This window comes from Arvicanthis niloticus, chromosome 12 (assembly GCF_011762505.2).
Source record: "Arvicanthis niloticus isolate mArvNil1 chromosome 12, mArvNil1.pat.X, whole genome shotgun sequence".
NCBI classification, from domain to species: Eukaryota; Metazoa; Chordata; class Mammalia; order Rodentia; family Muridae; genus Arvicanthis; species Arvicanthis niloticus.
In genome coordinates this window covers 19,837,844-19,852,555 of record NC_047669.1, presented here as the reverse complement: position 1 = coordinate 19,852,555, position 14,712 = coordinate 19,837,844, and the positions used below count along the sequence as shown (strand labels likewise).

Sequence of the window (14,712 nt, the reverse complement as noted above, 5' to 3'; positions counted from 1 at the left end):
AGGGACAAAGCAATAAGACATGGGAAATCAAATTGTTCCTTTTGCTCATGATAGGATTCTACACTTAGAAAATCCTAACAATCTTACCAAAAGATTCTTAGAACTAAAAAAGGGCTGGAGATGTAGCTCAATGGTAGAGTATTTGCCAACCAGACAAGAGATCCTGGGTTCATTCTCTAGCAGTGGAAAACAAGACAAAACAAGGCAAAAGTGCAGGTAGGGTACAACATGCCTGCAACACCAGCACTTGGGAGGTCAGGGCAAGAAGACTAAAGTTTAAAAATCAGCCTGGTAGATACTGCAAGACTCTATCTCAAAATAATAATAATGATGATGATGGTGCTGGTGGTGGTGCTGGTGGTGCTGGTGGTGGTAATGGTAATGATGAGGACAAAGGTGGGGGGAGAGATGGCTCAGTGGCTAAAAGCACTTGTTAATCTTCCAAAGAACCCAGGTTTGGTTCCCAGAACCATAACAGGCCACTTCTAACTACCTACAGGTGAATCTGACATTTCATGGCTTCCAAGGGCGCCCACACATGTAACACTAACACACACACACACACACTAACACACACACACACACACACACACACACACACACAAACATAAATTTTAAAAAGGGGACTAGAGAAACAGCTTGGCAGTTAAGGGCATTTTCTGCCCTGGCAGAGGACCTGTATTTGGTTCCCAGCATTCCCTTGGTGGCTCAGAATCATCCACAACTCCAGTTCCAGGAGATTCAGTCCCCTCTTCTGCCCTCTGTAGCACCAGGCATGCATGTGGTATACTTACACACATGCAGGCAAACCATTCATTCACATAAATTAAAAAAAAAATCTTATAAAAACATTGCGATGGATCAGCAGTTACAACCACACACAGCTTTTCTATAGGATATGAGTTCAATGCCCAGCATCAAGTCAGGTGGTTCAGTCACCTGTAAGTCTAGCTCCGGACTCTGACAGCTCTGGCCTCTGAAGGTACCCACATTTCTACACACTCCTATAGACACACACACTCACAAACTTAAAAAGAAAGAAAGGAGAATTGATGGATTAATCAATGTGGGTAGGTCTGGCAGCAATGCCTGTAATCACAGCACTTGGGAGCTTAGGGCATGGGGACTGTCTCAAGTTCAAGGACACCAAGGCTACAGACTGACTGATTTCAAGGCCAACCTGGACTATTTGGCAAGACCCTGAATCAAAGAATTGCCACCTATGAAGGGACACTAGCCCACTTGACCACATGACTCTGGTAGGCCTTGTCTGCCCCATTTCCTCTGCATTGCTAAATAAAAACCTTTAGGTTTAGGAATGTAATCCAAGGTCCAATCCTTATGTGGCCACTTCTTCCCCCAAAGGCTGACTGCCAAGGTCCAGCTATCCCAGTACAGAAGCCCAGCAATCAAATGGCCCCTTTGGAGTACCTGATTAACATGACCAATTAAAATTGAACACCTCAGCCGGGCGGTGGTAGCGCACGCCTTTAATCCCAGCACTTGGGAGGCAGAGGCAGGCGGATTTCTGAGTTCGAGGCCAGCCTGGTCTACAGAGTGAGTTGCAGGACAGCCAGGACTACACAGAGAAACCCTATCTCGAAAAACCAGAAAAAAAAAAACAAAAAAAAAACACCTCATCTTAACACACAGGGTTTCTGTGTTAGATAACTGTGATAGAAAACTGCCATTTTCCTATGGGCCATGTCTGTTTCCTCTCTATCCAGAGGCAGTCCTTGTTCCCATTCCAAGACAAATATCCCTATGCACTCTCCTTTGTCCTCTTCCCCTTCTCTCTCTTCCTCTATTATCCCTACCCTCTGGGACAAATCTCCTTTGTGCAGAGAACTTGATCTTGGGGTGTCCTGAGCTGAGACAGATCCTTTCAATCTGTCTGTCACCCTCCTGCCCTGCCAAACATCAAATAGCAGAATATAAAATTAGCATAAAAAATCAGTAGTTTTATATACAAATCATGAGCTCACTAACAAATCATAAAAACAATCATGTTCATAAAACTAATCACAGGGATGGAGGCTGAACTAGGTAGAAGTGTATTTGTTCAGCATATGCAAGACAATGGTCTCAGATACCCCATTTTGTGGGAAAGAAATTAAACTGTCATTTTTCATTGAGGTAGAAAAGGAAGAGCTGCATCCTTGGTGCTAGGAAGTGGGTGCTTGGCCTTGTCAATGTGGGTGGCTGTCCTGCCCAGCATCACCACATCTGGTTTCCTGTAAGACTGGAACCACAGAGAAATAGCTCCTGAAGCATGGTTGAGAGCTGCAAGTCATTCTTAGAGGTCATGCTACAATCTCTTAATATCTGCTACTTGTAACGTGGTTTTCAGAATAAACCTTGGTATTTGTTATTATAAAATTAAAGTCAGATACTTAAAAACTTAAATGCCTAAATGATAAACAATGAAAAGTGGCTTTTTTTTTTCAATAGGTCTATGTAGCACAGGCCTACTTCTGCCTCTGCCTCTTGGGTGCTGGCATTAAAGGCATGTGCCACCACGCTCAGCTCTCAGTCCCCTACTGATGGCAGCTGGCTTGAGAGCGTCTGATTTGCAGGTTCATACATGGATAGTTTATGATTACAGTAATGAGCATTTCAACACTTAGCAGCAGTCTTAGCTTTAAGATTTTTTTATAACTTTTGTGATATAAATTTTAATTTAATATTCAAGAACTAAAAGTTGAGTTTTGGGTTGTGAGTGTGTAGATTTTATTTGTATAAACTGATGCATTTAACAAGGGGTTGTAAAAATATTTTTAATATTTATTTGTGTGTGTGTGTGTGTGAGCATATATATAATCAAACACGTGTGAGTATAATGTGCCATGGCACATGTGGGCAACTTGTGGAAATCGGTTCTCTTCTTCCGCCACGCAGGTTCTGGGGATCAAGCTCTGGTCATCAGATTGCTAGGCAAGCACCTCTAAATTCTGAGCCATCTCTCAGACCTTCAGATAAACTGAAGGGGGTATATTATATATTTACTGGAGGAGGCAAAGTCTTACTATGAAGCCCTGGGTGACCTGGAATTCACTCTAGAGCCCAGGCTGAGCTTAAACTCAGAGAGAGAGATATGCCTGACTCCATCTCCCAAGTGCTTAGACTAACGACCACCACACCTGGCCTAAATTTTAATTTTAAAAACTTACTTAGTGAAGCAAACTATCAGGAAGAGTGGTTTAAAAAGAAGAGAAGGATTTACACACTGATCTTTATGAAAAGGACGCTGCATAACCTGCTTATGTAGTGGACTAGAATCACAGCAGTCATCCACTTCACCTCTCTAAGCTTCAAGCTCTTCACCCACAGGACACAGTACAGTGCATCCTGATGAGGGCACACTCTCCCAGCCTTCCGCTTTGAACACTTGAGCCATTTACAGTACTATCTCCACAACCCACTTCTTAGCCACCGAGCAGCTCTACTAAAGTTAGCTTAGCAAGCAATACTTGAAATAGTCAACCCAACGAACTGCACCCTTTATTAACTAGAATTAAAAAGAGAAAAGTCATGAGATAAGGCAGTATGTGTCAGTCAGCCTGTCTGGTCTCTGCAGCTTGAGCTTAGGGACTAGTGTGCACTAGCCTGTCCATATTCTCTACCACTGAGCTTATGCCTTCTGCTTTCTATATAACATTTGTTTTCCTTTTTAGAGGAGTCTCTAGTTAGGATGAATGTCCTTTTCACTAGCTTTAATGTTTCCTGATTGCATTTTGAGACAGGATATAATGCTGCTGTAGAATTATTATTTTTTGGGAGGGGGGTTGCTATACTCCCTTTGCTCCTAAAATCTACAGGGGGTTTCTGCACCACTGTAACATGTTTAGCTCCTGAGTAAATGGCCCAGAGACACCAGATTTATTAACAAGCTGGTGGCACTATGTTTGGCAGATTCTGATCTATTCTAGCCTGACTAGGCTATTAATAACAAATAAGTACCCCGACTCTTGACAATTTATCCCACCTAGGCTGATTCTCTTGTAGCTCTCTGTCCTCAGGGGAAACTTCTCTTGACCATGTGCTCATGGTCCATCCTGCCTAATGGTCAATGACTTCCTTTCTTCTTCTTCTCCCTCCTCTCCCTCCTCTTCCTCCTCCTCTCCACTCGTGGTCTCTCTGAGCCCCCTCACTCCTTTCTATCCTATCTGCCCAGGCATAGGCCTTTGATTAACCAATCAGAGATTATTGGGGAACATTCTTTAAAGCACATTGGTCAATATAACACCCATGTCCAGACTACGACCTGAATTCAGAACTCAGCATCTGAATACCCAGCACATGAAGATAAACTACAGCAGTGGCTCACACTGGCAAGTCTCCTTCCTTGGCATTCCAAGTGCTCTGAGATTACAGGTGCAGTCTACTATGCCCAGATTAATGACTTTTTTACCAGTGGTTTTATTGAGAACAAAAAGACAGACATGGATTTTTGAAAAGAAAACTAAAAAAATATATAGATTCTGGAAAAATGACAATATCCACACACATAGTTGTAAGACATGAAGAATTTAGAATATCAATCTTACTGTCTTATCACTTATCCTAGAAGAATGGATGGGAAGCCCTGAAGGGTCCTTAAGACACAAACAGAACTACCAAGGCTGTGAGAACCAGGCACACTGCTGTCTGAGTACCTGGCCTCTGAGACATACTTACTTCTCTGACCTCCACCAGATGGTCTGGATGCAAGTGAGCTCTTTTGTTCACTGATTGCAGTTTGGAATGTCCAACATTAAAAAAAGAAATGGCATTCTGACTTGGTCTCCTCTGGGATATGGGAGAATTACCACTAGATGCAAGCGAGAAGCTCCGAGACTTCAAGGGAGGATTATTCTGTCAGAAAAAGAAAACAATTTCTCTTGTGCTTTTTACAATTTTGGCTCTCTTGCCATCAAATTACCATATACTTCAGGCTTTATACATCTACAATTTTGAGAATATAGTAACATCAGATTTAACTTATGCAAATTTCTGAAGATTAATTTTTTTCCTATTCAAAGGTTAAAAGTTGAAATTTCCAGTTTATCATTCTGAAAGAATTTTTATGTATTTTTTGAAAGTCTATTAGAATAACACTCTTCTCATTTCCTATTTTAAACCCTAAAACACAAAGACAACACAATAAGGAATATACATGTTGTGTATGCAACAATATACCACATCTCCTAAAGAAAACTCCAGGTATCCTTTGGAACGATCTGGTACTTTCTGATCATTGTCACCGACTAGCAGTTTGCACCACAAGTAATATTACATTGTTTTTCTTGCAGACTGGGCCTCAGACCTAAACACAATGTTTTGTTTGCAGTACTTTGAGAAAGGATCTAGCCCAGACTAGAATCAAACTCACAATCCTGCCTCAGCCTCCAAAATGTTATTATTACAGGTCCACCATTCCCAGACCTAAGTCATAATTAAAAAAAAAAATTAGTGGGTTAAATGCTAGGAAGAAAAAAATAGAAGACAAAATATGGTAAAAAAAAATTGTTATCCTCTGATATGAAATCCTTTAAATGAGCTACTCAGGTATCGCTTTTTAGACATCTCCAAATTTCAACAATTTCATCCCTCCTTCTCATCTTAAAACGAAACAAAAACACTGTAAAGAGCCAAGCACAGTAAACAAACAAATAAAACACTTCCATAAAAGGACATAAATTACTGGGCTGACGAGATGACTCAGTGAATAGAGGCGTTTGCTGCAAAGCATGACAACCTGAATCCAATCCCTGGAACCCATGCTGAAGGACAGACCTACCCCTAAAGTAACCTCTGGCCTCCATGCACAACGTGGGAGGGATGCATTGCACTCACATGTAAACACACTAAGAATAATCAAGAATATTTTTAAAGATATTCAAATTAATAACCAACAAGACATAAAAAGGTATTCAGTGTGATCAGTCACTTGAGAAGTAAGAAGTTGGGCGTGCTGTGGAGTGTCTATAATCCCAGCACGTGGGAGACAGAGGCAGGTGGGTCCTGAGCTCAGTGGCCTACCACATAAGCCAGAGCAGTGAGCTCCAGGCTCAGTTCAAGACCCTGTCTCAAAAAAATAAGGTAGGCAGTGACTGAGGAAGACACTCAGTGCTGACCTATGGCCTCCACGTGCACACACCCATATACAGACACATAGACATGACCTGCCATATGACCCAGAGAGTCTACTCCTACATACATACATACATACTTCCAGGAAATGAAAGGAGGGGCTGGCAAGATGGCTCAGTTGGTAAAGTGCTTGCCACAAAAACCTGAGGATCTGAATTTGATCCTCAGCACCCGTTAAACAGGCAGGCATAGTGGTGTGAGTCTTTAATCCCAGAGCTGGGTAGGTGAACGCAGTTGGATCCCTGTGGCTCACTGGTCAGTTAGTTTAGTCAAAGTAGTGAGCTCCAGGTTCACTGAGACCTGTTTCAAAAAAGAAAAGGTGGAAAGTGATTGAAGAAGATACCTGGCTTTGAACTCTGGCCTCCACCTGTATGTATACACACACATACACACACCCCTAAAGTAATATGTCCACCCAGAAACATAAACCCAAATAGTCATAGTTCACCTCATTCATAGCATCTATCTATCTATCTATCTATCTATCTATCTATCTATCTATCTATCTATCTAATGAAAACACTAACCCAAATAAGGAGACTCACACCTGTAATCCTATCACTTAGGAGGCTGAGGCAAGAAAGGTAGAAAAATGGTTCAGTTAAGCATTTGCCGCCTGAGTGTGGGGACTGGAATTCAGATCCCCTGCACCTACTTAATACAGCTAGGCTTGGTGGAATGTTCTGAAACCTTAATGTTGGGAAAGAGGAAGAAGGTGAATCCCTGGAGCTTACTGGTTAGCTCGGCTACTCAAACCATAGAGCTGTTCCAGGCCAAGACAGAAAAAGTAAAGAGAGACTAAGGAAGATACACATGTAGATACCACATAAACACACGTGTGCACTCATGTGCTCACAAACATACACACAAGGCTGAGACAGGAGGCGTGCTGGGGCTGGGGCTTAACTGGCAGAATGCTTGTCTATCATGTAGAAGTCCTGGATTTGACTTCATACACGACCTGGGGACCATATAAACCCAACATGCTTAGAATCCTAGTACTTGAAAGAGAAGCAGGAAAAGCAGATGTTCAGGTCAACATGAGATACACAAAAACCTATCTCAAAAAAAAAAAAAAAAAATGTTGAGACAGGAAGATTGCCAAGAGGAGAATTGCCAAGATTTTAAGATTTAAGGCCAACCTGGGCTATACACCAAGTTCTAGGCCAGTCTGAATTAGAGTGAGACCCTGTCTCAAAAAACAAATTGAAAGAAAGTATATTAGAAAGAAAGAACAGCTGGGCTGGCGTGGCGGCTTCCATCTCTAACCCCGACACTTGGAGAGCTGGGGCAGTTTCCACGCTAGCCACGAGCAGCCTAAGTAGAGAGGGGGTTGAGGGGGAACTGTTTGTTATATGTAAGTGTACATGAACCTTGGAGGGAAAAAGCCGGCACAGTAAGTCACATTCATAAGTCCTCACAAACAACAGCATAGATTAACTGCTCCCCCAGGGTTTAGGAAGGAGAAACCAGAAGTGGAGGTTAATTATGTGGGGTTGTCTAGGGGTTGGCAGAAACATTTTGTAGTTACATGGCTGCCATGACCATACAATCTTTTCTTTTTTCTTTTTTGAAAGATTTATTTATTTATGTGAGCACACTGTTCTCTTCAGACACACCAGAAGAGAGCATCTGATCCCATTACGGATGGTTGTGAGCCACCATGTGGTTGCTGGGAATTGAATTCTGGTACTGTGAAAGAGCCATTAGTGCTCTTAACCTCTGAGCCAGCTCTCCAGCCCGAGGTTGTACAATCTTATAACTACACTAACACCATAGGATTATACTTTATAGTGTATCAGTTTTATAATGTGTGAATGGTATCTTGATGTATTTTTTAAACAATCATTTATGTTGCATGTATATGCATATATTTCCCAGCATACACGGGAAATCAAGGACAATTCTCAAGAGATTGTTCTCTTTCAACCATGTGGGTCCAAGGAATCAAAGTGAGGTTGTCAAGCTTGGTGGTAACCACTCTACCTCACTGGCTCTATTATCTACATTTAGTAACATAAGCCCGTATTTCCTGTTTTATGTATTGGTACTGTGCACAAACCCACGTACCTTTCCAATAGCTTCCGTGTGGTGCTGTGTACATATCTGAAGTCTGCTCACCCAGTGCTGCCGCTCTTTCGCATCTGTGGCTGATAAAAAGAATACAGATGTTACTTATTTATAATTATTTGGGGAATACAATTAATTGTCCAGAGGACAGAGGATGGATGAGTAAAATGCAAAGGCCAGCGCTACTTTCCTTAGAGAAGATGTCACTGACCAGGAAGACTAAAGGGTCACCCTTGTAGAGGTGCACAGAACCCATGGCCGGGTGAGGACAGGAGGCAGTATACATCCTAAGTTCCTCCTGGTGATATGCCCATATTTGTTTCTGTTTACTTACTTCTTTTTGTTTTTCAAGACAGGGTTTCTCTGTGTAGCCCTGGCTGTTCTAGAACTCAGTCTCAGATGCAGAGATCTGCCTGCCTCTACCTCCCAAATGCTGGGATTTAAGTTGTGTGATACCACTGCCAGCTGATATGTCCTTACTTAAGTAAACAACCTTGATTAAGAATCTAAAATATCAGCAGTCCTTTCAGACCTTAGCAGAATGGTCAAGTAGGACAGCCACTATGCTTTGTGCATAGTTATTCAGAAAAAAAACAAAACAAAACAAAACAAAACAAAAAAAACCACTTATTTCTTCATAAATTAATCTAAACAGAGGTTATAAACCAGGCATGGCAGCACAAGCCTGTAATTATAACTCTCAGAGGTAGAGGGCAGTGTTTGAAGCCAGCCTGGGCTACATAGCAAGACCCTGTCTTAAAAAAGGTTGAGCAAGTCTATGGTCATAATACCCTGAACATGCCTGATTTTATTAAAAAACAATATGAAAATCCAAACCCAAACATGGTAAGTTATAATTTATCTTAATGAATACGGACAGTTTAACATATCCAATTGTAGTTATTAGTCACTAAAAGATGTCAAATGACATAAAATAGTAATATTTAAATGTCTAGATCTTACAGTTATCTCTAATCAAGGTTTCATTTATAAAATAAATCATTTTTATAAGGCCCAATACTAAACAGACTCATTCACTGGCCAACTTAAAAACCATTATTAAAGCAGATTTTATAATCTGTCAGAGCAGTTCTAAGACTGCCCTGGGGTGTGTCATCAGTGACGATGGTTCCTGAGCCCAGGCCTGACAGCAGTAGAGCAGAGCAGCTTCTGCTGAGGGGACCCCAGGTCTCGGCCTACCTCTGAGTTTATACTGCTCCCCGCTGGCAGCGTTCACGGTGAAGGTGTGTGAGTCCTCATCGCTGGGTGAGATCACAGCCCCCGCAAGCTGCAAAGTCCCTCTAGGTTTCTGATTTCTAGATTGTTCATTCACAAAGTACTCCAGTAGCCCAGCTTCATTGTTTAAAACAAAAAACCTGCAATGATGTTAAGAAAGTTGTGATTTTTAAACCTTTACTCTAGCTAAACTAAAGCATACAAACTTCAAACATTTAAAAACTACAGTGGTTTTTATTGAAAAACTCAAACAAAACAAAACAAAATTTAAAAAAAAAAAAAACAAACAAACAAACCTAAAACTAAAGCATACCAACTAGTACCAGAAACACTACAAATTTCCTAGGACAAAAATGACTGTAAAACTGAACACATTTAATACAAGGCACAAGCTACAGAGCTGAAGGAGACACATTTATTTTAAATAATTGTTGTGGTCCTGGAGATCAAATCCTAGGCCTCATACACCCTAGGCAGACACTCCACTGAAACCCCATCTCTAGCCCCTTCCCAGAAGTGCTTCTCAGGGAAGAACACAGTAAGTACAGACAGAAACAAGGCACAGCCCTCCTTTAGAGGAGTGTCTCTCCTTGATAAACTGCAGACAAGGGCAGTAAGAATTACCATGACAACATATGAACTCTAGGCTGGCAGCATGACAGCATAGAAATGAGTATGGGAGTGGCAGAGATGTGGTTAAGAGCACATACTTCTCTTGCAGATGACATGAGTTTGGTTCCTAACACGCAAACTCAAGGGGGATCCAATACCCTTTTGTGGTTTCTACAGGTACCACCTACCTACCTACACACGCACACATGCATATGCATGCATACACATAAAGGAATAATAAATCTTTAAAAAAAAATAAGCCTCAGTAATCAAAGAGATGACTATGATCTAAGATGTAACCAGTGAAATATACACTGGGAATAATCTCCTAGCAGAAGGATGTTGTGACTGTACCTTTAGATAGGTCACAAGTGACTTGCCCTGTTTAAAAATGAAAAGACTGCAACTAGAGACCCAGAAACCCAGGGAACTTGAGATTAAATGATGAAATACTGATATACCTTGGCAAAGAATTTGATGGAACACCGGTGGACTTTGGAAAAGCATTTGATGTTCTGATTCAATTATAGACTGGCTAGTTTAGGATATACCAGTTCAGATCCCAATTTAAGTAGCATAACAGATCTTTTCTTTAAAAGTTACAAAAAAGTTTTCATTTCTCAAAGTTTATGCTTGGGTTTCTGGAAGGTTTTTTGGCATTCTACAGAAAAGCCAAGTTCATAACAGAACCTGGTGTAGTAGAGTGTGAGCCAGTTCAAGAGCCAGGAAGATGTTCACTGTCTCAAGTGACATAGAAATGATCATAGCAAAGGAGTCAGAGAGAATGGAATCAGCCTTGTATTGATGATAAAAAAATAAAAAGGTTAAAACTGCCTAAGAAGAGGGATAGAACACAGACTTACTGCCTCTTTGCCTAAAGTTTTTACTGTTGTTTTAAGGCAGGGTATCTCTACACAACCCTGGTTGTCCTAACATAGACCAAGCTGGCTTTCAACAGACAGAGACCCACCTACCTCTGCCTCCTGGGTGCTTGGATTAAAGGTGTGTGCTACCATACACAGCTCCCTCCTAATTTGACTGTTTGTTTTTCTGTGACAAGGTTTCCTATATCCCAGGCAATCCCCAAATTCTCTATGTAGTCAAGGATGACTTTAAATTACGATCTCCTTGTCTCTAGCTCCAGAGTGCTGGGCTTCCCAGGTACACCACACACCTTAGTGTGGCTCTGAGGCCCCAAGGCAGAGAGAGCCTCATGCATACTAGGCACGTATTCTACAGACTGAGCTCTAATCAGTCATAGTTTTGTCATTTTAAAACTCACATTTCATTTTATTTGTGGAGTGAGTTAAAGACTTTTTCATGTGTTTGCTAAACATTATAAACTACCAATCACAGATCTGCTCATTTTTAAGAGTTATTTTTCAAGATTTAAAAGGATTATTAGAAATACCATAAAGCAGCTGTGGGTCTACATTCTGCCCCACTGCCACTGGGCTCAGCAGCTAAGGAGGTGAAACTCAGAGAGCTTGACTGCGCTTATCTCCCCCGGCCCCCACCATCGTCTAGTGCTGGACTCAGGGAACCATGAGACCCCTCTCCTGGGATGGAAAGAAACAGTTTAAGATGTGGGGGGCCGAAGTTGGGATTCCCTGACTCCTAGGCCTCCTGTCACTGCTGGAGAACCACACTGAGAAGTTGGGAAGTGTGGTGGTCCACAGCCCCCTCATCCACAGGCCCCCAACAAGACCTGGGCGGGGGCTCCCAAACTCCTGGACATCTAAGCATCCATCGTTGAGTGCCAAGGAGTTGGGAGCTGAGCTGGGGGCCCACAGGCTGAGAATGGTGTCTAGGCCAGGTCCAAAGGAAAATGGGATCTCAGCTTAGCTCATCGGCAATTGTCCTTAGCTTGGCGGGAGTTGTCTGGAGGTTCTCTGGAAGCACAGAGAGGGAGGCCTTCTATGGGAGGCTTAGGTAGAGGCTCTGCAGGCAAAGGCCTTCTCTGTGCACTCCCATGGCAGTTCTTGATGAAAGAGACAATCCATGTTTATCCATACCATTTATTGACTCTTCATCGTGGAAAATGGATATATACCAACTTCTCAGAGTGAGCCAGAGATTAAATACCTTTTGCAGGGAGGAATGTCTGGGAAGGGGAGCTATTGGCTAAACTCTCAAGGCGTCTAGGTACCTCATTAGCATGGAGAACTCTATTCTGGGCCTAGATGACAACAGGTCACTTTCCTTATGTGGGAAGTGTAGCACGTGTTCCAGGAATCTGGCAGGGAGCAGGGAGCCGCCTAAGTCTCAGGAGTGTACCCGAGTTTCCAGGGACTCAGACCTGCTCTACCTTACTAAGTTTCCTGGCAGGTCCACTGTCCCACAGGCAGCCACTGATATGCTCTTAAGTTTCTAAAACTGTCTTTATAAAATGTCTATATGAGTCTTCCATTCAAAACAAGGAGGGGGGCCTCCTGGGTCAACTAGAAGCCCACTCCTGCCCATGCTCATGCTGCCCAGGCCAACCAGCAACACTAGGAAGAAACAATATGTGACCAGAAGCTGTGGAGAGAGGTGGAACTGGAGTCATCAGGGTAGTGACAAATGTGAGAGAGCTGAGGTCAACAATGGATCATGTCATTGCCCAGTGGGGTCACAAGGTGGTGGTGTGCAGTAGTACTCTAGAGTTTGCATAGAAGACTTAGCCCTCAGGTCCTGAACACGGTGGCTGGCCTTCAGATTGACAGTGATGATGGAGGCCCGGAATGAGGAATGGTTCACTCCATGGACTGGACCTCCTTAAAGGACCACTGTGGTCCATGGCATCACTGAGGCCCACGCATAGGTCAGCAGTCTTGAGGCAGCTGGGGTCCAAGCTGATGTCTGTGGGCTGTGCTGCAGTTGAGGCGTTACTGATTTGAGTGGCTTGCACTGCCATCTGAAGCCATGGTGATGTTGGGGCCCATGCTGGCACCAAGGACCATATCTGGATCTGTGGTCCTACTAAGGCCAGGGTCTGTGCTGATGTCTATGGCCTCTGTTACCACTGAAGGCCAAGCAGATATCTGTGGTCTATGCTACAGCCTGAGACCATGCTGATGTGCACAGGTTGTGCTGTCTCTGGGGGCCATGTTGGTGTGAATGGCCTGCACTGCCACTGGAGACCATGTTTGATGTCTTGTGGTTAGGGCCTCTGAGGACCTTGTCTGGGGTCCTACTGCAGGCAAGGCCATCCATGTTCATGGTCAGAGCTGTCACCAGAAACTATGTGGAAGCCCATCCCATTTGTGTTCCCGCTGACTGTAAAGAGCCAGGACACATTGGCAGTGACACTGATAACTGCAGACGCACAGCTGACAAAGGAATATAGAAGGCTTCCCTGAGGACCCCCTCTCCACCCCACCCCCAAAAAAGTAACAGCCTAAACAGAAAGCCATTGAAGAGAACTCTTCAAAGTGTGGTAAGGAGGCTGAGGGTAGCTCTCCACATTGATGGCTCTGGTGTGGGTTCAGGAAGAAAAGGACTCAGCTCTATTTGACAGGCAGGCCACTGAGAGTTTGACCATACTCCGTGAGTATATAGGAAACACAAATTGGACTTGGGTTTTTTGTTGTTTCTTTTGGGTTTGCTCTGTTGTTTTGTTAGTGGTGTAATGAGAGAAGTGGGGAGACAGACATGGAAGGATTGGAAGACAGTGTAATCGGGCATAGGATTGAAATTCCCAAAGAATCAATAGAAATATTATATTGAAAAAAAAAAATCATCCAAGCCAAAAGTGGTGGTTCTCGACCATAATCCTAGCATTTAGAAGGCAGAGGCAGGATTCCAAGTTTAAGGTCTGTCTGAGATAAAACTTCAAAATTAAAAATAGACAAAGGTGCTGGGCAGTGGTGGCGCACGCCTTTAATCCCAGCACTTGGGAGGCAGAGGCAGGCAGATTTCTGAGTTCGAGGCCAGCCTGGTCTACAGAGTGAGTTCCAGGACAGCCAGGGCTGCACAGAGAAACTCTGTCTCAAGAAATAAAATAAAATAAAATAAAATAAAATAAAATAAAATAAAATAAAATAGACAAAGGCTAGAGAGACAGCTCAGTGTGGAGCTTCCTTAGCACACGCCAGGCCTGTGGTTCAAGGCCCAGTACAGGAGGAAAGAGAAGTGCACAGACTAGAGAAAGACGGCCCACAGTGAGTGAGGGGGAAGCTGTCTTCTCCATCTAGGTGTGTCCTAGCGGGTTGGCCTAAACAATAAACTAGAGAGCTATGAGTAAGTGCTTTGCACATCAGGAATATTAACATTCAGCACAAACCTCCACAACAGAAAATTCACCTTTTTTGTTAAAGGGAAATACTGCAAGGTGTTGTGGGTTTTATTTGTTTGCCTTTGCAACTGTAGGAGGGCAAAGACTGCCAGTCTGAAGAAATAACTAACCGCGGGCTTCAGGAACATCTACAATTTAATCATCACCACATACAACTGCATTCTAACTCTGAAGTACAGAAACAAACACTAGTGACGGTTCTGTAGGCAACTGCATGCCCTGACCTTCCAGAGGCTTTCAGAGTCTACATGCACAGACTCCTAAGACACCTTCAAGGACTAGAGTTAAAACTGAAAGGAAGTGGAGTCAGGAAAATGCTATTCCAGAGCAAGCCATTCTTTGGGGGTGGGATGGGGTGGGGAAAGAGCACACAAGGCTCACTCCTC

General features: G+C 43.0%; 1 protein-coding gene across 4 annotated transcripts in view; it reads right to left on the bottom strand.

The window, feature by feature from the left end:
* Osbpl11 (oxysterol binding protein like 11) overlaps positions 1–14,712 on the bottom strand; it is a 63,803-nt gene that overhangs the window by 31,844 nt on the left and 17,247 nt on the right. For 2 of the 4 annotated variants that reach the window (XM_034515351.2, XM_034515352.2), the window contains exons 3-5: positions 9,403–9,578; positions 8,203–8,282; positions 4,678–4,854 (exon numbers count right to left, since the gene is read on the bottom strand). In XM_034515351.2, the coding sequence (XP_034371242.1) occupies positions 4,678–4,854; positions 8,203–8,282; positions 9,403–9,578 (433 nt within the window). Of the gene's footprint in view, positions 1–4,677; positions 4,855–6,211; positions 6,433–8,202; positions 8,283–9,402; positions 9,579–14,712 lie in introns of those variants that run through there. The other 2 variants (XM_076942838.1, XM_076942837.1) reach the window with 2 other exon arrangements.